The sequence below is a fragment of the Mustela lutreola genome, chromosome X (genome assembly GCF_030435805.1).
Source record: "Mustela lutreola isolate mMusLut2 chromosome X, mMusLut2.pri, whole genome shotgun sequence".
In the NCBI taxonomy this organism is placed as follows: Eukaryota; Metazoa; Chordata; class Mammalia; order Carnivora; family Mustelidae; genus Mustela; species Mustela lutreola.
Window position 1 is genome coordinate 33,173,953 of NC_081308.1, and position 25,889 is coordinate 33,199,841.

Genomic DNA, 25,889 nt, shown 5'->3' on the forward strand with positions numbered 1-25,889 from the left:
GAATCCCAGGGCAGTGTACTGTCTGCTGTGTTCTATGATTTCTCCTTGACTGTCCTACAATATGTGCACTGGTGCCTGTGCTGGAAACACTGGATGAGGTTCAGTGGACCTTTGACCCAGCCCAGCATACCCATTCATGTGGCATATCCGGTTTCTCCCTCCACTCCCCTATGAGTCACACCAAGGGTGTTTCCCTATACCTGAGAATATCTTTTGTTTGGGAGGTCTTTTGTTCTTCCTCCCTTTAGCTTTTCTCTTCTTCTTCATCATGATCGTCGTCATCATCATCATAGTATTATTATTATTTTGCTTTAAGAACTATTTTTGCATTTGTTCACTATTTCATAGCAGTGATTCTCAAACTTGAGCATACTTTGGAATCACCTGGGGAGCTTTTAAAAAAATCCTGATTCCTGGGTCTGACACCCAGATTGTCTCCTGTATTTGGTTTGGGGTGTGGCCAGGGCATCAGGATTTTTAAAAGCTCCCCAGGTGATAGCACTGTGCAGGCAACCATCGGCAACTGCTTTTTTATGAGTCTCACCAAGACCTGAGGAGGTAGGGGGGCAAGTCCTTCTGATGCCCTTTCCATAGATAAGGAAGCTCGGGCTCTGAGACATTCAGTATCTTACAGAAAACAGTGACATCATCTAGTGGCACTTGGTGCCGACTGGGTTACCAGGTAGTTGTAATAAATCTTTAAAGCCAGCAGTCAGTCTGCAAGAATGGGGTAAAATCTGTTTGTCTTTTCTGGCTTCCAGTGTTTTCTGGGCGCATGTTTCCTGACATGAGAAGAGGAAAGAAGCAACTTTGGAATGGTGTCTGGAACCAAATGTTTATAACTGGAATTCCCTGCTGAATGCCTTTAATAACTAGAAGATAATCACTAACTAGAGCATCCCCCCTCCCGTTCCTCATCACCCAGCATAATAATGGTCAGGGAACATCAGGAAAACCAGATGGAAGGGACTTGCTCATTCTGCACCAGCACACGTGCCCTGTTTGGAGACTAATTAAGAAAATAACAAACCTGGCCGCATTGGCTAGAAGAACTCTCCACTGGGGTTTGTAAATTTGGACACGTTTTTCCTACACACAGCATATTGGAAGAGAATTTCCCGTTGTTGCTGCTTCTCTTCGCGGAGTATTCTGATGATTTAAATTATGGTGTGCAGTGTTTCTTGCCAGGTGCTCTCTCTTACTTCTGTGAATGTCTTTGGGAACTTACTACAGTTCCTTCAGTTTATCTTTCACCCTTCCTAGGAGAAATCCTCGGCTGCAACCAGCCTCTCTATTCCCATAATCCCTTGCTACTTCAGGTGCTCTCCCTGGACCAGCAGCAGCAGCACTATCTGGGAGCTTGTTAGAAATGTGGAATCCTGGTCCCATCCCAGAGCGACTGAATCAGAATCTGCATTTTAACAAGAGCACCAGGTAATTTGTACGCTGTGGTTTGAGAGACATTGCTCTAATACCCAGAGTTTTCCCCACCATCCCACAACTTAAAATGCCCACCCTTCCAGCTCCTTCTATTTACCTACTTCCTACTTGTCCTTCAAAGCTTAACTCGGATCCCTCTCCATCTGTGAGGCCCCCAATATTTATTGCCCCCACCTTATCCCCCTATAGGTCATGACTTTTCGAATCAAAACAAATGTTGAATGTTTCATTGTTCAAATGGTTCACGTAGCCCTGGAATAAATCCCACTTGGTCGTGGTGAATAATCTTTTTAATGTACTGTTGAATCCTATTGGCTAGTATTTTGTTGAGTATTTTCGCATCTGTGTTCATCAAGGATATTGGTCTATAGCTCTCTTTTTTGGTGGGATCCTTGTCTGCTTTTGGGATCAAGGTGGAAATACAAATCAAAACCACAATGAGATATCACCTCACACCAGTCAGAATGGCTAAAATCAACAAGTCAGGAAATGACAGATGCTGGCGAGGATGCGGAGAAAGGGGAACCCTCCTACACTGTTGGTGGGAATGCAAGCTGGTGCAGCCACTCTGGAAAACAGCATGGAGGTTCCTCAAAATGTTGAAAATAGAACTGCCCTATGACCCAGCAATTGCACTATTGGGTATTTACCCTAAAGATACAAACGTAGTGATCCAAAGGGGCACGTGCACCCGAATGTTTATAGCAGCAATGTCCACAATAGCCAAACCATGGAAAGAACCTAGATGTCCATCAACAGATGAATGGATCAAGAAGATGTGGTATATATACACAATGGAATACTATGCAGCCATCAAAAGAAATGAAATCTTGCCATTTGCGACAACATGGATGGAACTAGAGCGTATCATGCTTAGCGAAATAAGTCAAGCAGAGAAAGACAACTATCATATGATCTCCCTGATATGAGGAAGTGGTGATGCAACATGGGGGCTTAAGTGGGTAGGAGAAGAATCAATGAAACAAGATGGGATTGGGAGGGAGACAAACCATAAGTGACTCTTAATCTCACAAAACAAACTGAGGGTTGCTGGGGGAGGGGGTTTGGGAGAAGGGGGTGGGATTATGGACATTGGGGAGGGTATGTGCTTTGGTGAGTGCTGTGAAGTGTGTAAACCTGGTGATTCACAGACCTGTACCCCTGGGGATAAAAATATATGTTTATAAAAAATAAAAAATTAATTTAAAAAAATGGTTCACGTATAAGGTTGAATGTTTCATTGTTTAAATGGTTCAAGTATTATTAGTGTGTTTGTTTAGAATGTTAGAAATTTTGTGTTTTGCAAAATTACACTATAAACAACAGTAGCTGACACACTTAAGCTAATCATAACCAGTAATAACAATGATCAGTCAGGTTAGACCAGGTTATGTTGCAATAAGCAGAACCTCCAAGTCTTAGTGACTAAAAAGAACAACATTCCGTTTCTTGCTTATAGCATATGTCCAGTGTGGGCAGCTGGGGACTCTGTACCATGTTTTCTTAATCTGGACCCAGGCTGATGGAACCTCCAAAGACTGGAGATTCAGTGGTTTCATTGGTGGAAGCCTGCAAAAATTACCTGCTTCTTAGTGGGTTTTGCTGTAGAGCAGTACACATTGTATTTGCACACATTCCACTGGCAAAATAAATGACACGTCTCTGTCCAATTTCAAGAGAGCCAGGAAGTGCAATCTCACCCTAGACCTAATAGAAAATCTGGAATATTGGTGAAAAGCTTTTGCATCTATTACAAACAACAATGAAAACTCTAGGGGCACCTGGGTGGCTCAGTGGGTTAAGCCTCTGCCTTTGGCTCAGGTCATGATCTCAGGGTCCTGGGATCGAGTCCCGCATTTGGCTCTCTGCTCAGCGGGGAGCCTGCTTCCTCTTCTCTCTGCCTGCCTCTCTGCCTACTTGTGATCTCTGTCTGCCAAATAAATAAATAAAATCTTAAAAAAAAAAAAACAATGAAAACTCTAAGACACTGTTTACCATTTCCTCACCGGGAGAAAAGGCAGAATACAAAGCAGGGGATTACATGTGGACAGAAAAATGAACAAATCTGAAAGTAAAAATAGAATTTAATAGATAAACATATAAGGATGGCACTTCCTTAATCTTTCTTTTTTTAAAAAATTAGTCTAATTATTAAGATTACATCTTCCCCCAGAAGATGTGCCTTGCACAGGCTTTGCACAAAATAGGAATTATTCGATTCATCAAAATCTCTTTCCTGCTTGAAAGCTATCCCTTAGCCCTGTCATGTATCTTTAAGCTTCTTCTCTCTCAAAGGAGTTTCCCTCAGTTTTTGTCTTCTCAATGTTTGAGGTAAACCTCCACCCACTCCAGAGATCTTCTGAAAGCCTGCCTCTTCTCTGTGACCTAGTAGGTTCCAACCAAACCACAACCCCCAAAAGGCATAAAAAGTATTAAAAAAAAAAAGACAAAAAACCTAGCCGATTGTGAATATTGACTTTGTACAATAAAGTTCCCTAACTTTTTAATTTGAAATTATTTGCATTGAGAATTTTTTAAAATGAGTCTCCTTTTGGGGATGGGATATTTTTCCCTGCTTCACCATGGTGTGCACAGGAAACTTAGGATTGTCTCTGGCTCTCTCCTGGGATGTGCTATGCAGTGCTATCTCTTTTACTGGCCCTAAACCCTCAGACAAGAGACACATCTTTGAGGCTTCCATCTCCCCAATTGCAGGAGGGAGCAGAGGGCACACATCCTAGCTATCTATAAATCCCCAAACCTATCTGGTGGATTATAAGACCTCTCCTAAGGCTTGGCACAAGGTGGGGTAGGAAGGAAAGCCAAAACTCCATACTGACTTTCAACTTCCTGGTTTCCTTTCTGTGTCAACTCTTCCTACCTTAAACAGCTTTTAGTTCCATCCTGACTCTGTATGTCCTTCAACAGTATTCTTTATGGTATCAGCTTTAAGTTGGAAAATACCCAGGTTCTGACAACTCAAAAGCTTTTTCCTCAAAGCTTTTGTCTGTGGGCGTCATGTCATTTTGATATTCCTTAGTAGTCAAATGACTTGTTTCTTTTCTCTGAGCAGAAGCCCAGACTGCCACGTATGGTGGTAACAAAGAATTGGGGCCAAATAAATTGCTGGAGGGAAACACATAAATTAATATCAGATTCTTACTGTGTGTTTGGTGCGATCTAGGAGTGGCTTTCTGCATTCCGTGTAGATGAGCAATCACACACTCAGGACATTTTGGACCATTGCTTTGATCACGTTGGCAGTGGTTGATCTATAGCTACCAAAGACCTCCACTTCAGAGGGCCTGTGGGCAGGCTTGCCTGGGAAAGAGGCCTGTGGTGAAGGAAGCTTTCTGTGGCTTGTTCATTTCATCCATTTCCTTAATGAAAGTCTCTGCTGGCCATGGAGATGGCTCAGTTACCATACAACCCTCAGGTGGGGTGAAGAAACATAGCATGGGCTTGAACTTCCTCTCAGCTCTTCAAACGCAGAGCCCAACCCCATAGGAACTATTTCACCACAGACACCTCTGTGTGAGGATCGGTGAAGGGAATCAGTTCAACTAATGAAACTTTAAATCAAACTTGCTTTGTATTTTTGAGGTATCATAATTTATTTTAAATCAACGTAGAAGACAATTTATTTGAAGAACCAAATCCATCCAAGATAACAACGCACACATAGGCCTTAGGTGCTACAAATACAAGAGAGGGAATTTAGGTTTGTTTCGGCAAAGGCCCGATGGGCAGGGAGGCCCTCTCTGCCATCTTATCACTCCCCCCCTCCCCCCAATGCAAATGCCACTTCCTCATTCCCTGGGCCTTGTTGTTTCCGAAGCACCGTGGCCCTCTTCTCAGAAACACGGAGGCCATCTTAGAGGTAGTGTGTGTGCTTAAGAGCACGTTCCTGTGTGTTGTCTCCGGGCTGAAGAGATGCCTGAGAGAGCAGACAGATGAGGAAAGGACAAGCCCCTCCCACCGCATCTCTTCTTTCTGTGCTATTTGCTCAGGGGGAAGAAAACTGCACGCTCTTCCTCAGTATTCCTCCTCCACACACTTTTGACGAGCACTGTTTTCACTTTTTATTTGCTGATCAATGAGCCCAAGGGTAGGTCTTGTCTGTTCCCAGAGATAAAGAACTGCATGCATAACTGGTCTTTATCCAGTCAAACGAGCACCGTTTCTCTTTGTTTTTCACAGTGTTTCTGAGAGATAAGAGGAAACCATGCAGACATGATGCATGACCAGGGAGGTTTTGAAATACTTTGTAAACTCTATTCTGAGCTGTGGACACACATACACACACACACAGAGAGAGAGAGAGAGAGAAACATGAATAAATGCTCAGCTGAGGAAAGAATAAGCTGATTTTCAATTAGTAGCATAAAAGTAAAATAAGGAGAATTTTAGTAATTCAAATGAATACGTACCCTGAAGATTCAATGATCTTTTCCTATCGAAGAAATATTTCTTTTCATATGGATTCAGGACCGATATTGGTAGACAGAACCTAAGTTCATCTGAAGAGCCAGATATATTGCCAGGAAGATGTGGGTTGGGACCAGGTTAGAGTCCTATGAAATGCATGCTGTTCGAGGCTCTTAGCATGTTTCTGAGAGCAGGCCAACCTGGAGGCGTGGTTGGAGGGGGAATAGAAGCTTTTAAGTAGAGTAAGACTCAATGTAACATCAGCTAGCACTGATAAAGGCACAAAGGGAAAGAGGTTTTCAACAGCAAATGAAAATTTAGGGTAGCAACTTGAATAGAGGCAGGGTACAAAATCCTTTAGGAGAAATTTGCTGCTCAGCTCTGCTCAGACCCAAGGTTGAGCCTTGAAATGATGGCAGTGATGTCTGGGAAGATAGAGTCTTCGGGAATTTTAGGCAGAAAGGAGGAGTACAGCCAAGAGACAGAGGTAGGTTGCTTATAGAAGGTAAATTTAAGTTGAAAGCCACAACATCATTATTGCTGAGCAACCAGAAGGAAATGAGTTAGTAAAGTCTTGGTGAAGCTGAACCGTGCTTCCTTGTCTGTATTACGTACTCTGCATTACTCTGTCCACTCTGTCCACCCTTAAGCTCATGGACTTAAATTGCTCTATGGTAGACTTTTGGCTATATCTTATCTCCAGTGCTGGAAGTGAGTTCCCTGTAGGGAAAAAAACATGTCCCAGGTTTTCTAGAATTTCCCCCATAATACCGGGTATAGGACCTCACTGGAATGGTCACTCAGTAAGTGTTAATTTGGCAGAATTAATTAATGAACAGCCTCCTATTTATGTAATTAATTTCCCAAATTAATTGCTAGATTGGAGGAGGCCAAAATCTGGATTATATTTTGCCCTTCTCATGTTGAGTAGATCAGAGGAGCAAAACCCTGCAAAGAAAGAAAGAGAGGCAGTGGGGAGAGGGAAAGAAAAAAATCAGTAGTACTTTATTTCAGAAGGAATTGGTGAGTATAATGGTAGATACCAGGCAGAAAGATTTGGTGTGTGAGTCTTAGGAGAGGAGCCAAAATCCAATGGACTTTTCTTTGATCTTAGAGTCATTCCGTCAGACCAAGGCTGAACTTCAGATGATTCTTGAAGGGGCAGGTAGGGGGCAGACCATGGCCACGGTTATTCTGACTGGTACTTTTCTGGTACAGGAGTGCGTTTCCGGAAGGTTGGCTTCATGAGAGCAGAGGTCTTGGCTATCTTTTCTTTGTCATACCTCCAGCATCTAGAACAGCTTTCCTGCCATGCAGTAGGGGCTTAAGAAATAATTGTGGAAGGAGGGGAAAGAGGAGGGCTCTGCTTTTCATGCCAGTAAAAACCTGGCGCTTATTTACTTCCAGAGGCCCCCTCAGGTTCGGTCTTAGGAACCTAGGATACCAAGAAGGTGAGAAGCCATAGTCTTGGGGCATCTTGATTATCTAGTAGAGAGAGACAGGGACAGAGGCATAACACCCCAGGTGGTAAGTGCTCCCCCAAAGAGTCATGGTGAGATAGAAGGAATGAGCCAGAGGGAGGTGGGCGGAACCTCTCATGCCTAAGTAGAATCCTAATAAACTCAACACTACTTTGTAGGCTCGAGAACATTTTCATCTCTAGGGTCCTAAAACGGACCATGGGTAGATTGAGTGAAATGTGGAAGCCTGCAAGTCATTGCGTGTCAGTCATCTTCTATTCAGAGTGCGTTTGACATTGGAAGTGAGTTTTGCCTTGGTACTTACTGGACTTTGGTTTCATTCTGGGGTGCAAAGGCCATCGTCTGTCATGCAGCGGCCTGTTGTAGCACTGTGGCTTTATAAGCAGTCTAAATGACACAAACCGAAGGTCCGTTGTCTGGGCCAGACCTGCGCCGCACACTGGGAGTGACAGCTTTGTTAAGCATGATCCATTAGGCCCAGTCTTTGTTCTTCTCTTGTGCAAGTTCTTGTTCCTGTGACAAGGATTAATAACATGACCACAGTAAAGTGGTCTTGGCATTTTATAAAAGCCTAGGGCAATAAAAGTGTGTGTTTCCCATCAACACAGCAAATTTTCTGAAGAGAGTGGATAAACTTGACAACAAAAAGAGAATCAGTTATTTAAAAAAAGAAGTCACTGCTGGCTAAGCTTGTTTTTGTAAGAGGAAAAGGATTTGGGGAATATGCTGATGGACCTTAATGAAAAAATCCAGTGTCTGTGGAAAAAAAGAAGATCTTGATTTGACTTTTGCTTCTTGATTTCCTTACTTAGGTACTGACCCCAGCACAGATCAAATCAATTTGCCAGGCGATTCTGGACTCTGGGAAGCAGTATGCCATGAAAAAAAGGAAACCATTCCCTCTGATGTATTCTTACTATGGAACTGAGTACTTGGGTGAGTGAAAGTGTTGGCAAAGCCCTCTAATATCCACACTGACTAAAAACTAGAAGATTCCATTTTTGTTATAGGTCATCACTATTCATTTAACTAGAAACACTTAAAAATGCTGTGTAAAAACAAATATTGACAGATTCTACAAATCACAATTTAATGTTTGTTCTCATAGTCTGACAGAAAGGTATTTTAATGATTTGCTTTCACTAAAGACTGAAGTCCATATTCTAGATTGTGAGTTGATGGGCTGAATGTCACCAAAAGTTTGTGACTGGTTTACACATTCTTTGCCAATGGTGCCTCAGCACAGGGGAACAGGATGAAGCCACTGACATTTCCAAGTGTTTAATATTCGTGGATTAATAAGAGACTCCTGATTCATAATGGCTACTTTTGTGATAAGAGGCCTGGAGAGTGAAGATTAGTTACTCCCCTCTTGAATCTCTCAGTGGCTGCCCATCACTCCTGAGTGTAACTTACAGGCCCCCCACTTTGCAGATCTCCCTTTCGTGGTTCTGCCCTGCCTAACCTCCTACAAGCAAAGTGCCCTCAGATCTTCCAAGTCTTTGTGCCTGTTGCTTTTGCCAGAATGCCCGGCCTCCCCCAACCCCTTCAACTTAGCTAGAATACTTACACCTAGACTTCAAGGCTGATCAGACATCAGAGCTGTGGAGAAACTTTGTGCTTTTGGAAAAAGGGTTTATTGAGTCCTCTCTGGAGAACCATTTACACATTTCAGGCTTTACCCTGAAGCAAAATCGGTTAGTGTCAGGTCACCCTGCTACACGTTTGCTGGAGCCTTCCTTTATCACATCACACTGTAATCAGTGGTTCGCCTGTCCAACCGCCTCAGCGGGCTTTATGCACCTTCAGGAGGAGGACTTTTGCCCACTCATCTTTGTGATCCCCGGACATTTGCCAATGACCCGCACATAAGGAGGGTGCCCAACTTCGCCAGCGAGCTTACAGACTAGAAGTTCTCTGAGAGTTTTCTCCAAGGAGCTTTAAGTTCCTATCTGACTTTCTCTAGAATCAGACCTTGAGATAAGGATTTGGGTATTAATTAATGGCTTATTTGGGAGGTGATCCTTGAAAGTGTCGCTAAAGGAATGAAGAGGTGAGATAGGGTAGAGAAAGAGGTTAATAAGGGATGTAAGAGTGAACAGCTGTGGATAACTGAGGCTTAGTTCTATTGGGGACCCTGAAGACTGTCTAGAACATGCCTCAGAATTGTTGTACCTCACTGGTGAGGGAGCTGAGATATTCATCTACCAACTCCCTGCTTCCTGGGTGAAGGGCTGTTCCCAGACCTGTTAATTCCCTAGGATTTCAGTCCTGCCCCTGTGGGCTGGGCATACCCCTGTGGCCAGAGAAAACCTCAGGCAGAAGGATAAATGCTTGAGGTAGAAGGTGAGGAGGAGAAGTGCCCCAGAATGGTGAGTGTGGGCGAGGTGATGGGTAGGGCACTGGCAGTGTCTGCTAGAGTTCCTTAATAGAGCTATTCCTTTCACTATCTATCTTCTTAGAGAAATTAACATTCTAGCCATTTACATGTATAGCACAAATCAGATTGCTATCTAATGCATAAATATTTTCCTGGGAAGCTTTTTTACCCAACAAAAATCCAGTGAAAGAAAGGTACCTTCAAGTATTATGACTAAATTTTAGGAAGAATTTTTATTTTATTTTATTTATTAGGGGGGACATTTTTATCCCCTATTAAAAAGTTTTATTTATTGGAGGGGCAAAGGGAGAGAGAGAGACTGTTAGTTAGACCTCTTGCTGAGTGCAAAGCCTGATGCAGGGCTTGATCTCAGGACCCTGAGATCATGACCTAAGCTGAAACCAAGAGTTGGATGCTTAACTGACCCGAGCCACCTAGGCGCCCCGGAAGAATCATTTTTGACTGGACAAAACTGAGGCCATTTTTGGAGAGTTCAAGTGCCTGAGTGCAAAGAGAAAGCTTTACTGTTACGGAGTTAAGTTTACTGTGTCTGCCTTCAAGTAATATTGCCATTCTTTTTTTTTTTAATACTATGATTATCTTTTCCCTAAATTAAATGAGCTGTGCTCCCAGTTATGTGAATTAATTATGCTTTGTTTCTTGATACAGGAGCAGCTCATGGCCTGTCGTCCATTCTCCAGATGCTTCTGTCTTACCACGAGCACCTCAAGCCCTCTGATCAGGAGCTGGTGTGGCAGAGCGTGGACTTCCTCATGGAGCAGGAACAGAACTGCAACTGGCCGCCTGAGCTCGGCGAGGCCATCGAGAGAGAGAACGAGCTGGTGCACTGGTGCCACGGAGCCCCAGGTCTCACCCACACTATTATCTGAAAACATTAGCCAAAGAGAGCTGTCTTTTCTGAGGAGTCAGGGTATTTCTCCTGTTAGGTCATCACTACATGAGCTAAAAAGGTCGAGACGAAGTTTGTCAAACCAAAAAAAGTCTTGATCTGTAAAGGATCTTCAGAACAGATGTTGTAATTTTTTTTTTTTAATTTTTATTTATTTGACACAGAGAGAGAAAGCGAGAGAGGGAACACAAACAGGGGGAATGGGAGAGGGAGAAGCAGACCCCCCACTGAACAGGAAACCCGATTCGGGGCTCGATCCCAGGGTCCTAGGGATCATGACCTGAGCCGAAGGCAGCCGCTTTAACAGCTGAGCCACCCAGGCACCCCTGATGCTGTAATTTTAAAAATATATGATCTATAGCTATTTGTGTATAGGTTAAACTAGCACTGTCCTATAACATATAATATGAACCACATAAGAAATTAAATTTTTAGGGGCGCCTGGGTGGCTCAGTGGGTTAAGCCGCTGCCTTCGGCTCAGGTCATGATCTCAGGGTCCTGGGATCGAGTCCCGCATCGGGCTCTCTGCTCGGCAGGGAGCCTGCTTCCCTCTCTCTCTCTCTGCCTGCCTCTCCATCTACTTGTGATTTCTCTCTGTCAAATAAATAAATAAAATCTTTAAAAAAAAAAAAAAAAAAGAAAAAAAAAAGAAATTAAATTTTTAGTAGCCCCATTAAAAATGTAAACAGAAACTAGTGAAAGGAATCTTAATAGTATATATTTTATAACCCAGTATACCCCAAGTATTATTTCCACATGCAACCAATTTGAAACTCGAGATATTTCAGTTTTTTCCATATTAAAGTGTTTGAAAGCTAGTGTATATTTTATATTAACACCCCATCTCAATTCCCACTAGCCACATGGCAAGGGCTCAATATCTGTGCTGAACAGTATAAATCTGGAGGCTGCTAATTCAAGATGTGGGCCCTGGACCAGGGGCAGGGGCAACGTGGGAGCTGGTTAGAAATGCAGAACCTCAGGCTCCATCCCAGACGCACTGAATCAGAATCTGCATGTTAACAAGATCCCTGCATGATTTATATGCACATTAAAGTTCGAGATGCACTATTCCATAATTTTTCAATGAGGATTTCCATCATCACCTAATAAAAAGTCTAGAGAACTGAGGAGCCATCTGCAGTGAACTCTCTGGAATTGAGCCTAGAAACTTATCAGACTCCATCTCTTCTTTTTTTTCCTTCCTTCCTTCCTTCCTTTCTTTCTTTAAATCCCATTATACTGTTAATTAGGCTTCCTGAGGAACAACTTGAAAGAAATTAAATTCAAATAAATCAATTAATTTCAGTTAATTGGCCAAGGGAGAGATTGAAAATACCAAAATAACACAAAAGTTTTAGATTAGGAGTCGATATAATTTTCTTTTCTTTGCCAAAGATTTTATTTATTTATTTGAGAGAGAGAATGAGAGTCAGCAGGAGGAGGGCCAGAGGGAGAAGCAGGCTCCCCGCAGGGAGCCTGGCACAAGGCTCAATCCCAGGACTCCGAGATCATGACCTGAGCCAAAGGCAGACGCGTAACTGACTGAGAGCCACCCTGGTGCCCCAGGAGTGGATTTAATTTTCAAGGCTATGCTTCAGTGCCATGATATATTCGATTTCTCTTTAGTCTGTTACCTGATTTTTATGATTTCCTTTCCACTCCTTACCTAATTAATCTTCTGTAATCCAACTGCAATTTCATTTTCTCTTCAATACAGTTTGAGTTGAAGAGGAAATTTTAGCTCACTGGCCATGCTCTCTCTGCCTGCCACATTCACCTAAGGAAGGGACTTCAAAGCCTCTTGTGTGTGCTCGTACCAGCGCGTTGCGCATTACATCCAGGCTAATTCCCGCTGGTGATGACTTGAGCCCATTTCTTCTGGCTTTGAACTTTCTGGAGAAAAACAAGTTATTTACCATTCTGGAAATAATATCGCTTCATGTTAGGCTCAGCACTCCCATATCCCATTTCCCTTTAATCATTCTCAGGGATGGTATCTGGCTATCCTCCAAGCACCCCCAGAATCCTTGAATTTTGGAGGTGTCCCAAGTTAAATACAGAATATTTTAGAGGCAGGGCACCTGGATGGCTCAATGGGTTAAGCAGCTGCCTTCGGCTCAGGTCATGATCTCAGGGTCCTGGGATCGAGCCCCGCATGGGGCTTTCTGCTCCGCAGGGAGCCTGCTTCCCTCTCTCTCTCTCTCTCTCTGCCTGCCTCTCTGCCTGCTTGTGATCTCTGTCTGTCAAATAAATAAATAAAATCTTTAAAAAAAAAAGAATATTTTAGAGGGACTCAATGTACTAGGAAAAGCATTGCGAAGGACGGGAAGATAATCCTTTAAAATGAGTGACTGGGTCAGTTAATCGATGGGGGTGTCTTTGTGGAGCGGTTATTCCATCCTCTTTGTACACCACATTCCTTCTGTCTTTGTAAATCCTGTACTGTAACCGTATGGTGTAGGATTTATCACCTTGGGGGCTTTATTTGTCCTCATATATCATTCACGTTCTGTGTCTTCGTAAGATTAAACATAAGGTGCAGAGCAAACTCATTAAACCAACCCCCATATCCACTGAACTACCAGAAATAAGCCAACTCACAAATGAATAGAGAACCAACTGGGGGCCCATTCTGCATGCCAACCTGCACTCCCCCCTCAAGGGTATTGGTCTTCCTTTTATGAGATGTCCTGAAAACAGCGTAAGTGTGATTATAAATCTGGTGAGTACACGTTAAAGACCACCAAGATGGCAACACTTGAACTCCCTCAAAATTCTAACAAAAGATGACTTAGAAAAATTATTTTCACTTGTTGGAGGGAAACGTTTTTTGAGAGTAGATTTATGAACAGCGCAGATGGTTTGGGGCAGCAGACTGAGTCCGTGAATAAAAACCTGCCGGAGATAATGCAAATGTGGAACTTCATCAGCTCTACCTGATCTCCCCCTATAACTGTTTCCTATCAACTAGTTCTTCACCCCACCTCTACAGGTGACAGACAGCCCTCGTTATTATGTAGGCAGTATGGAAATAGTTCTTGCCTCGAGGTTAATAACTTTGGGTTCTAATCGCAGCTCCAACGCTAACCACTAAATGACCTTGAGAAAACCACTCTGTGCCTTTCGTGGCTTTGTTTCTCCATCTGTGAAAAGAGTATGTGGAGACGGAACAGTGAAAGTCAGTCTTTTGATCACTGCAGATCCCCTTCGTTCTGTGGACCTTTGCCCCTCCTGATGGACACGCCCCAAAAGATCTGCAGATGCCTCGCATTTAGAAATAACCAGTGTAGTGTCTTGTTTTTCTCACTAAATGCGCCAAAGTATAGCAGGCAGATCCATCTGACCTCTTCATAGCCTTAATGATTCTGAAATACAGGATGAGAGCCATTTACAAAATCATTAAACAAATGCCACGGCTAAAATAAACTCTGGGTTGCGTTATGTTACATCATTACCGTGGTAACACTGTGCATTTCCTTTCCGCTGTGTGAAACACAGGTGTGGCTAGTTTTTAAAATCATTTCACAAGGGCTCCTGGGTATGTGACTTTGACTAGAGAACAAGGGCTTCTCCAGGGTGGGTGTCATTGGTCACTAAGGGTTGTCACACACCGTGCGAGGCGGGTCTCATTGAAATGACAGACCCAGAACGGACCTGTGCGGTGATGCTCCAATCTGTTCAAACTACGTGTACCAAGCGAGCTGTCACGAGGCTCTGCTAGATTGCGAGCTTTCACAGGCTTAGCTTCTCAAACCATACTTCTATAGTAATAATTTCTTTCCCCAGCGTTTGGTAAACATGTGTATCGTTGCTGACTTAGGTTTCTTATCGGTGCACAATAATCAGTGTTCTGGTGACAAAATGACACAGTTCCTATCAAAAGCAAAGAAACCCAACATTCCTTCCTTTTAGATTAAGCAGCCTTATTATGGATTTCAGTAGGTCAGGTTAGAAGACAAGGCGTTTAGAAGTCTTTCAAGGTCCTTTCCATGTACCACTGTGTGATTCAGGCTGTAGGAAAGGTCCTTTGTCTCTGGCCAGAACCATCGGATCGATAGCTATTAAGCTGACTTGGGCTAATGGCCTGGCACAGCCATCGGACCCTATCGGCCCTTCTTGCTTCCACACCTCGTCTCCGCAGTGGTGTCAGCCTGTGCTGGGGTGAGAAAGGAGACATTATAAAGCCAGCAGGTGTTTGTGGAGCCCTTGCCATGTCAATCACCAGGCCATAGAACAGGGGACCAAAGGTGGACAAAATAGAGTTCCCGCCCGTGGGTAATTTGCACTATTCTAGGGGAATAGAAACATAGTTGTAATATGATATTGTATCAGTGCTCAGGTTTGTGTAGGGAATGATGGGAACTCAGAAAAGGGATTCCTGGTACCCCTCCAGGTTTAGGAAAGGCTTCCTGGAGGCAGTGATGCCTAAGGTGAGCTGGCCAGGGCAAGAAAGTTGGGAAGATTATACCAAGAAAAGTCAGTCAGAGGCTTGGAACTACATAGTAAAGGAAGGGGAACTGTGGGGAGTGTTAGTTTTACTGAAGCAAAGAGCTTCAAGTAGGTAATGGAGGAGACATTGGCAGTGAACAGAACACGACCTGAGTCACAGAGGGCTCTTTGTACCTCAGCTGGAGACTAGCTTCACCTGGCTTCTGAGTGGATGCTAAGAGGCATAGATGACACCTCAGAGTTGGTCCGTCCTGAGGCAGCGGAGCTGACCTTTGGTCTCCCCGTGTTTTGGTCTCCCCGTGTTAGCCAGTCTTTGGCTGAAATCTCCTGGGGAGGTGGGCTTATAGCATAGCCTCTCCTTTGGCTGAGTGCAAATCTCCCAAGAAGCGGGCAGCTGAGAGCTTTATTAGCAGCATCTAGGAAATGCAGCACCTGCAGGTAAGGTAGAGGCAATCCAGCAGAGCACCAAGGGCTCCCAGTTCACCTGTCGAAATCCTCCTCCTCTTTGATAGTCAGACCAGATGGTGTCACTCCCCCTAGTGGGCCTTTCCTACCTCTAGGGGTGGGTTAGGAGCCTTCCTGTGTGTTCCATGACAGCTCTACTTCCCCTCAGATAACTTAGTGCCTCCAGTTAGATCGTAAGCATTATGAAGGGAAGGGTTTTTTAAAACCTTAGCACCTACTACTGTACTTGGTATACAGTAGATGCTCAGTTACTACCTAAACAACGACCACATCCTTTGAGCCTTTTATTAGCCTCTTTGCCATCTTTCTAACATGATCAGCTTATAGTTACCCCGTTGTGCTTGTTTAGGTCTCTCTTGACACCAGTGTGGGACATTTTCTCTAATACTAACCACATTATTAAAAATAAAAACCAACGAATCTACAACAAAATCCCTCCCACTGGGAGGGATTGCCCACAGAATACAGTCCATGCTGCCTAAGTGGACTTGTAAAACCATCCATAACGTGAACCCAATCCACACTTCCATCTCCCTGTCCTGTTGGTTAGAACACTGCACTACGTCTTCATGCGGATTGTGTGCCGTGGCTCCAAATCTTTGCCCTTGTTGATCCTGATGCCTAGAATGCTCTCTCTAACTCATTTTGGGCCTAGAGTTTCCTATGCATCCTGCAAAATCCTAAAGAAAGCCCTGCTTCTATCCCAGGCCTCTCCCAACTGTCTCCCTCAGGGAACTTCCACTTTTTTGATTCCTGTAGGGTTATTGACAACACCATTCAATTTAGGCTCCAACAGCATGATGAAATGTATGTCCTATGATGTATTGTTCACATGCACAAACTTTTCTCTCCCTTTCTAGACAGTACCTTCCTTAAGGTCAGGAATCTTGTTTAGCATTTATTTCATAGAACCCAAGGCCAGGATTGGTTACATAATTTGGGGGGGCCCAGCGCAAAGTGAAAATGCAGCCTTCTTTAAAAAAACCAATTACTAACTTCAAGATGGTAACAGCAGAGTATTAAACCCAGCTTGAGGTCTTCTGGAGGCCCTTGGAGACTATATAGGTCACATACCCATGAAACAAGTCCTGCTTAGGGCTATGTATGCAGTAATCAATGATCACTTAAAAATGAATGGATACAGTGAATGAAAAAATGTGTAATTAACTAAGTTCAATTCTTTTAAAATCTTCTTTTAGCTTGTGGAAGACACTTTGTTCCTAGAACTGAAGAAGGACAATAGGCTATAGGTGACCATTGTCAGTAGTTGACCAGAAAGCCTTAGCTGAGAAGAGCTTCTGGTTATGTGTTAACCATAGGAAGTGTTAGAGAATAAATTCTAAAAGAGAACACAATCTTGACTCATACAAACATAAAATAAACATAGGTCAACAATTTTATTTAGCTCATTAATTAATGAAGGAGCCGGAAAGGTGTTAGAGCTGGTTTCAAAGGAAAATTACAGGAGCAGACATATTTACGAGCCATTGGGAGTGCCGACGTGGATTTGCTTACTAGATGCAAAACCAGCTGCTACCACAAAGGCTGAGGGAAGTCAAAACCACCTCTCCCAGAGAGAATGCGATTTTCTAGGAATAGGAATGATTTACATTACTATCAGTTGTCTACAAGGTAATTTCTGTCTCCACAGAGTTGTATAATAGCCTGGTGGAAAGACAGTGAGAGGCCAAGATAACCCTGATGGAAATCCAGTCTTTCCCTCTTTAGGAGAGAGGTAGAGGCCATGTGGGAGAGGGAGAGATCTGGTGTTACTAATCTCTCTGAATATGAGCATCTGGAACTTGGGGGAACTCATTTTCATGAATAGCTGTCGCTCCTCTTGTTTCTGTTCCCGCCTGTGTAATTGAGATTGCCTCTGCTGAGGGGGTTTGGAAGGCAGATGTCTTCCTTTGGAACAATCGAGTAGGGAAGGACTCGCTCCATGGCTGGAGTAGAAGTCTTGGCCAGGTCGTTTGGGATCATTGTTTTTTCTGGAAGGACTCCCAGTTTTGCCTGAAGAAAATGTGTATAGTTATAAGCACGTTAACAGTGGAAATGCCGAACCTCTGAGGGGGCATGGGCAGACTGTATAAACTCTTAGCCATTTCAAATAGCCAGATATGCCGAATGCTTAGCAGAGTATCCATCGTTAAATCTTAACCCATTTGTCAATTATGGGTTGTATCACTCTTGTTCTTGTTGCTCTGTCTCTGGGGGCCAATACCACGATACAATTCAAACAACTAAATCTCGCAGGTAAAATAAGACTAGAAGATTCTAGAGCACTGTTACTGAAAACGTGGTTTCCAGAAGGGCGCTTGTTAGAAAAACATAATCTCAGGCCTCACCTCAGACCCACCATATTAGCACGGGTGTTAGACACTGGTGATGTGTGAGCCTTTTACAGAGTGTTGGAGAAGTTCCCCGTAGGATAAGGCTCCAAAGTCACCTCTAATATCTCCAATGTTTTCACAGGAATTGCCTATCTGTTTGCCAAAGCTTATCTGGTTTCCAAAAAACCACAGTACCTGGACACCTGTATCCGGTGTGGGGAACTTACGTGGCAGAAGGGCCTGCTGAAGAAGGGGCCAGGGATTTGCCACGGGGTGGCCGGCAGCGCTTACGTCTTCCTGCTGCTCTATCGTCTCACCGGAAACTCCAAATACATCTACCGGGCGCAAAGGTCAGCTGATTGTCGCGTGGATTGTTCTTTGTTTTTTCCTAAACGTGAATCGAATTCATGTTCTGAATAGGAGAGAGTCCCATGGTTTGGAAAGTGAAAAATGCGTCAACTGTGCACTCTAGCAATGTGCTTCGCTTTCGAGGTGACAGTGTTACCACTTTCTTAGTTCTCCTCTCAGAGATCCAGTGTGTATGTGTATACAAGTGAATAGGCGGGCTGTATATCTGAAGTTTTGTCCCTCTTTTTTTATACAAGTTGTAGCACCTTGCTATCTGAGCAGTCACCCTAGACCAGTACACGAGCAACTCTTCACTGTTACTGTTGTGTAATATTACATCATACAAATGACCCAGAGTTTAGTTACCAGGTCCTTGTAGAGGGATATGTGCATTATTTCCAATATTTTACGTTACAAATCATGCTGTCATGAATAACCTTGTATATATATCATTTTTCCCATGTATGGGTCCATCTGAAAGATAAAGCCCTAGAAATGGAATTGCTGGGCCAAAGGGTATGTATATTTGAGATTGTTTTTTATTTCACATGACATCTGTCCTCTTAACATTTTCTTTAAATATGTATTTATGTATTTGAGAGAGAACACGAGCAGGAGGGGCAGAGGGAGAGGGATAGAATCTTAAGCAGACTCTGCACTGAATGCGGAGCCCCGTGCAGGGCTCGAACCCACAACTCTGAGATCGTGACCTGAGCCAAAACCAAGAGTCGAATGATTAACTGACTGTGCTCCCCAGGTGCCCCCCCTTAACATACTTTTAAGTGTTAGCTGTAGGCAGTGTTGTACAGTGCATCTCTAGAATTCATTCATCTTGCACAGCTGAAACTTTATACCCATTGAGCAACAACTTTCCGTGTTCCCCCTCTGTCTCCAGTGTCTGGCTACCACCATTCTATTCTTGACTTCTACGAATTGGGCTAGTGTAGATACCTCATATAAGTGTTACCATGCAGTATTTGTCTTTTTTGTAACCTGCTTATTTCACTTACCATAATGTCCTCATGTAGAACAGTATCTGACACATAACTGCAATGTAAGTGTTCACTGTTATTATTACTAAAAATTAGAGTTCTATCACTTGAGACATTTCTCAATGCATAAATGCATGTCCATATATCTATGCATATATAACCATGTATATATATATAAATATTAATAAGATCCTACTATTATGTATATATAATAGTACTATACATGTGATTTACAGTTAATGATTTTAAATTAACAATTTCCAAAGGACATCCTTCATTTCAGTTTCTGTAGATCTAGCTCATTGTTTAAATGACTGTACAGTTATTCATTATAGATGTACCATGATTAATTTCACCAGTCTTTAAGTAATGAACAGTTGGTACCTGTGTGATCTTTATAGATAACAAAAAAATTGTCCCAGATATCTAGTACATACATTTCTGTGTTCTTGTGCAAGCATTTCTTGTCACAGAAATTTTAGAATTGAAGTCATTAGACCCATTGGTATTCCTGGCCTATTCTTTTGCATATTTTTATCCTATTGTGATGCTTAGCTTGAGGATTGTAACTGTTACAATATATGCTGTGAACATTTTCCTATGTTGCCATTTCTCTTTCAACTTAGCTTGTGGTCTTTTGCCAGACCAAAATTTTGAATATTTTTCTTGATAAACTTTCAAGATTTCCGGATTTTGTGCTATACTTAAAAAAGACTGTTCCTACTCCAAGATTACAAAAACGTCAGTTTATTTGACTTTTAGTACCTTTGTGATTTTAACTTTTCACAAAAATAAACTTTATACCTCCTTCACTCATTTGTCCCACCCACTTAAAAGTTACCTTAACTTTCAAATCTTTGATTAATCTAGAACTTACTTTTTCTAATGGTGTTATCTGGGTATCTGTCTTTGTGTTTTTTAATGAAAAAACAAAACGTTCCAATAATATCTATTGACGAATTACCCCAATGATTTGAAATGTCAAATTTATCATAAGCTATTTATATAAATGTTTGTTTCTGGACTTGCCATATTTTATTATTCATTTTCTCTCATTCATTCTTCCCATTGTATTTTATTTTATTATTATTATTATTATTATTATTTTTAAAATATTTATTTATTTATTTGACAGGCAGATCACAAGTAGGCAGAGAAGCAGTCAGGGGTGGGGGGAAGCAGGGTCCCCGCTGCACAGAGAGCCCAATGCGGGGCTGGATCCCAGGACTCTGAGATCATGATCTGAGCCGAAGGCAGAGGCTTTAACCCACTGAGCGACCCAGGCACCCCCTTCACATTGTATTTTAGAATCAATTTTCAGATTTAAAAATATTCTGTGGCCATTTGATTGGAATTTCAATAAATTTATATGTTACTTTAGGGAGAATTAACATCTTTAGAATATTGTTTTCCTATCCAGGAATGTGGTATGTTTTCCCTTTATTTAAGTTTTTAGAAATGTCATTTGGTAAGGTTTTGATCTTATGAAGAAGCTCTTGCATGTTTCTTGTTAATTTTATTCCTAGGTGTTTTATGTTTCCAGGTTTGTGAGCACAATCTTTATTGCAGTTTAGCAAGCTAAGATGCACTTCTTTCCTAGAAATCTGCATTGTTATAAATGTCTTAGTTTTGATAGATGTCATGATATATCTGGCCATCTTTCTGAACTCCATTACTGTTTCTATTAGATTTTCATTAGAGTCCATTGGGTTTTCTAAATAGATGGACATATTTGCAAGTAATTACAATTTTGTTACTTGCTTCTTCCTTTGTATTCTCCCCCACCTCCCCCATTGCATGGGTTGGAATCTCCATAAAAATGTTCATTAATGGAGGCAATAGTAATGATGATTTTATTAAGAATGCTTCCATGTTTCACCATGACCTTTGAAATTTGCTTCTTAGGATGTATATCGTGTCAGATTATGACACTCCTCTGTTTAGGAAAATCCAGTGGCTTCCCATATGACTCAGAGTAAAAGCCGAAGTCTGTCCTCTGAACAAAAGGCGCTACAGGATCTTGCCTCCCATTGCCTCTGTGATGTCATCGTCTACTCTTTTCCACCTAGTTCTTTCTACCACAGTGGCTTCCTGTTGGTTCTTTGAAGGTGCCAAGTGCAACCTACCTCACAGTCTTTGAAGTTTTGGTTCCCCCACCTGTAATGCTCCCTTTCCTAGGCACCTGAATTCATTCAGACCTTCACTCTAAAGTCATTTTCTCACAAAGGTTTTCCCAAGCCAACTTAGCTAATATTCAATGTGTATATATATACACACATGTATATATGTGCATATATATACACACCACATATATATATACACACACACTTATACATACATTTATTCCAGGTGATATATATATTTTTTTTTATATATGTATAAATATAAATATATATATGAAATACCCTTTATGACATTTTCCAGTAGGAACTAAAGGAAAAATACTAACATATGTCAGGCCTCCATTTGGAGCTTCATTGTTCAGGAATTCCTTTAACATATTTTCATTCATGGCTCCCTAATCTGTTTGGTTGCAGCCTGACCCTTTATTTCCCAAATGTAGAAAAAGAAAGTCCTTTTGAATTCTGTCTAGACTAATGCAGTATCACCTTTGGGACTGGTTTCCTCAGAGATTGTCAGGCCCTAGAAAGCCTAGTAAAAAAGGACCAAAACAACCCCTCTATTTTTCTGGCAGACCCATCCTAGCTTACAGAGTTTTAGTTATGAGGTTCTGGGGCCCAGGGCCCTTCAGACAGGTTCCATTTTTCACTTCCAGGTAGAGCCTGAAAATGTGCGGGTCATATCTGAATATTTGTGGAACATTGCATTTAATTGCTTTAGTGTACTGAAATTTCCATTTTATTGTAATTCAAAGTTAAATATTCTATGGCCCAAACTGGGGAAACCTCCCAAATTTTGGCAGTTCCTAAAACACTAATGTCAGACTATATGTACCTTCCTGTAATAAACATTACTTGGTCACCGGTTGAAATGTATAGTTGGAGAAAAATAGTTGATAATGGTTTCGGTTTCTTCCATCATATTTAATTATTTAGGGTTTCTGCCTCTTCTTGAATTAATTTTTGTAGTGAATATATTTCTATAAAAGCTTTTAGTTCATATGGATTTTCAAATGTTTGATGTAAAACCTTAACAGTGTAGTTCCATGGTATTTTAAATTTCCCATGCCTGTGATTATGTACCTTTTTGCATTCCTAATGGTTTTCCTTTTTGGTCAGACACCAGCATTTTGTCTATGTCATTCAGCCTTTTAAGGAACTGGCTTTTGGTTTTGTTTATTGATTCTTTTTGTGCTTCATTTGCTTCTTCATTCATAGAAACTTTCTGCCTTTATTTTTTCTAGTGTTCCTTTCCTTTTGTATTTTCTACTGTTAAAAATGCTTCATTAGAATACCTTACATCTTTCTGATAATAACAATAATGAAATTCTCAGATGAATGAATTTCCCAGAGTTCAATTCTTGTCTAATCAATAGGTTTTGATATGTAATGTTCTCAGTGTCTATAGTTCTTTTTAGTTCTAGAATTACCATTCTGACTTCTATTTTGACAGCATTTTTTAGAAAATTGAATTTGCTAGCTTGAATTTTGCATCACTGGGTAGAATTGGGGAGCAATCATTTTCATCTTGTTTATCTTTTTTTAATTCAAATTCCATTAGTCATTTTCACTTGAATGGGATAACACACTATACCCGTCAGAACACAATGAAACTGCTACTCCCATATATTGCTGGTCTATTTACTCTTATAAAATGCTATATATCATTTAGAAATTATTTTGAAAAGCACAAAAAAGTGTTTATCATATTACATTAAGTAAAATGTAGGATACTAAATATTATACAGACTATAATTTCAATACTGTGCTAAATAAATCAAAGCTTAGGGGGGAAAAGGGTCAGGAGGAGAAAGAGCAAAATTAACTATGGGTTTCTTTTCAGGTACGGTGGAATGTTTGTCTCTGTTTCACAAACATTCCACTATGTTTATGTGAAAAACGATATTTACCATATATCAGATGCTTGCCATATGCTCAGAGCCTAATATATGGTATCTTTAATCTTTACAGGTCATCTTACACAACTCTGCAACTTCACCATTTTAAAGTCAGATTAAGAAATTTGCCAAAGGTCATATAACATGAAATTATCAGAGTTGGGGATCTCAGCTCCAAAGCCCTTCCTCTTTCTGCTCTACCAGGGCTTCGTAATCTAGGGTTTGTGAATTTACTTGAGAAAAGCCTTATATTTCAAACTGAAATGGAGCATTACCTTCAATTCTGGACGTGGGTAATAAGCCACAGGAGAATTAGTGCTAGCCGTGACTCTCACCAGTAGAAGTCACAGCTATTCTCATGCCATATTGCTCTTGTTGCAGATATTATGAAATATATTTGACTCTCGTAACTACTAAAAATGTCAGCAGTTATTGGACTCACTGCGAGATCTTGTGCTTTAATGTGTTAATGAAGAATCCATATATTATTATTTCACAAATTTGGTTTTACAACTTTTGCTAACTGTGCCTTGATAGAACTAATTTCCTTGGGAATCCTGTGTGTTTTATTTTCTGTATTTGAAGACTTTTTTTCTGGGAGGAGTACAGACTGTGAAATGATCCATGGCACCGGAAAGCTTATGGCTCCTCGAAGCTATACTTTGAAGTTTCATGGCATAATGACAAATTTCGAATTAACTCTCAAGAGACATCATCATTCTACTGTTTAAAATTTTAAACTCCATTTAAAAATTGTTGCATATTCAGGAAAACAGTTGAGAGAAAAATTGTACCGAACAGAATTGCAATATGTTTCCTGTTGACTTATTTTAAGCTGCTGTTGATAAATCCAAGAGCCCTAAAAAGATCAAATAAGTAATTACTCTTCATGGGCGCCCCCCCCCAAAATACACTCACTCACACACACACACACACACACACACACACTCACACAGTAGCAATAATCTAAATTTATGGCAGTATCAGCTCTCAGGCCTTACCCATCTGTGAGTTCCTCTGTATTGGTGATTGCGTCATTAACAGAAACCAATAGAGCAGGTCCGAAAAGACAGAACACAGGTCACAACACTTTCAAAGTTCTTAAGTACTATAAATGTTACTCATTGTAAAGAATTTGAATAGGATCTGTGGCAAATGCAGGTAGAAGAAAAAGGATCTTTCATTGAGAATCTGGAGGCTAGTGATTTGTTTTTAAGGCAGATGTCCTAAAAATAATCTATCTTGTAGCTGAGTTTGCTATTTGATGTCATGATTATAAAATGTTGCTCGCCTTTTCCCATTCATCTTATTCCTTTGTTTGCCCAAAGCACAGATTGTATAAAATCTTGCCCATTTATTTTCACAGTCTCTGCTCTCTGTCACATATAAATGAAACCTAGCTCAGAAATGATATGACTGCAGAAACACAGCGTATTTACTCTTTTAAAGGAACAGTCATACATCAGTTTGCTTCTATTCCAAGTAAATAAAAATATGGTTATTTATCTGTCTCTTTTACTTTTAATTATGAATGGCAGAAGGAATGAAATCCACAGAAAATACCAAACTGCTTTGCTTTGCAAACTCTGACAGTAGTTGAATTTGCTTGTCAACACAATTTGTTGTGAAACACACACAATTATATAACAGATCTTCTCTCTCTTTTTTTTTAAACAGAGAAAAAGTCTTTCTTGAAATATTAAGCAACTCAAGGCCAATAATCTGGAAACCCTCGTGTTAAAACTGTTCATATGTTCTTCTTCTTCTCATAGGTTTGCTGAGTTTTTATTTACGGAGGAATTCAAGGCCGGCTCTCGTGTCCTTGAAAGTATATACAGCTTGTATGAGGGATTCTCCGGGACCGTGTGCTTTCTGATCGATCTGCTGCAGCCCAATCAGGCTGAGTTCCCTCTCTTCAGCGTCTTTGTCTAGAAGGCTCCATCTCCCACTGTGGCCCTGCAGAAGGTCCCTGAGATTTCCCGAGCCTACCCGAGGCAGTTTCCACATAAGCCACATTCAATGGTATCACAACCATGAGCCTTAACATTGCCGCCAGAAGGAAGGAAGGCAGGGAGAAGGCAGGTGAATGCAACATGATACCAGACGGAAGGAGGAACAGTTTGAGAACCTGCAGAATTAAGACCCCACAGCTCTTCTAAACACCGCAGAGACTTAAAGTTTCCGGGAATAGTTGTGAAACCAGAGATCAGAGGAAAAAAGGAAAGAGAAATCATCCGTTTTTCAGTTATGGCATAGAAAACAAAGCTGAAATGTGGACTATGTCGATAAGATGCCAGTACTTTTGCAATTGGAAAGAGAATTTGGCCATTTGTGGGTGCCCTCCACCCCTACATTCAGAAATAAACACAATAAAAAAACAAAGTAATTGCCCAGCTGCAAATTGCTAGGAAAGATAAAATGTCAGATTGCTGAAGGACAAAAAAGGAAACTCTTGGTTGTCCTAGGCCTTTACTTATTCAAATTCATGTTTTTACTGAATGGAGAAATTTGCAGATGAATCTCTATCTTTAATCATTATCTGGGCCCTTCAAAGGAAACATATCATAACCTTTTATTTTTGAAGATTTCGTTTTTAAGTAATCGCTATGCCCAGTGTGGGGCTCAAACTCACAAAACTCAGT

The 25,889-nt window shown here is 41.3% G+C and overlaps 1 protein-coding gene across 1 annotated transcript in view; it reads left to right on the top strand.

Moving 5' to 3' along the window:
• Nucleotides 1-25,629, top strand: part of LANCL3 (LanC like family member 3) — a 102,564-nt gene extending 76,935 nt beyond the window's left edge. The window contains exons 2-5 of the mRNA XM_059157821.1: nucleotides 8,162-8,285; nucleotides 10,399-10,596; nucleotides 18,032-18,239; nucleotides 25,020-25,629. Of these exons, the coding sequence (XP_059013804.1) occupies nucleotides 8,162-8,285; nucleotides 10,399-10,596; nucleotides 18,032-18,239; nucleotides 25,020-25,179 (690 nt within the window). The 3' untranslated portion in view covers nucleotides 25,180-25,629. The remainder of the gene's footprint in view (nucleotides 1-8,161; nucleotides 8,286-10,398; nucleotides 10,597-18,031; nucleotides 18,240-25,019) is intronic.
• Nucleotides 25,630-25,889: the final 260 nt, after the last annotated feature.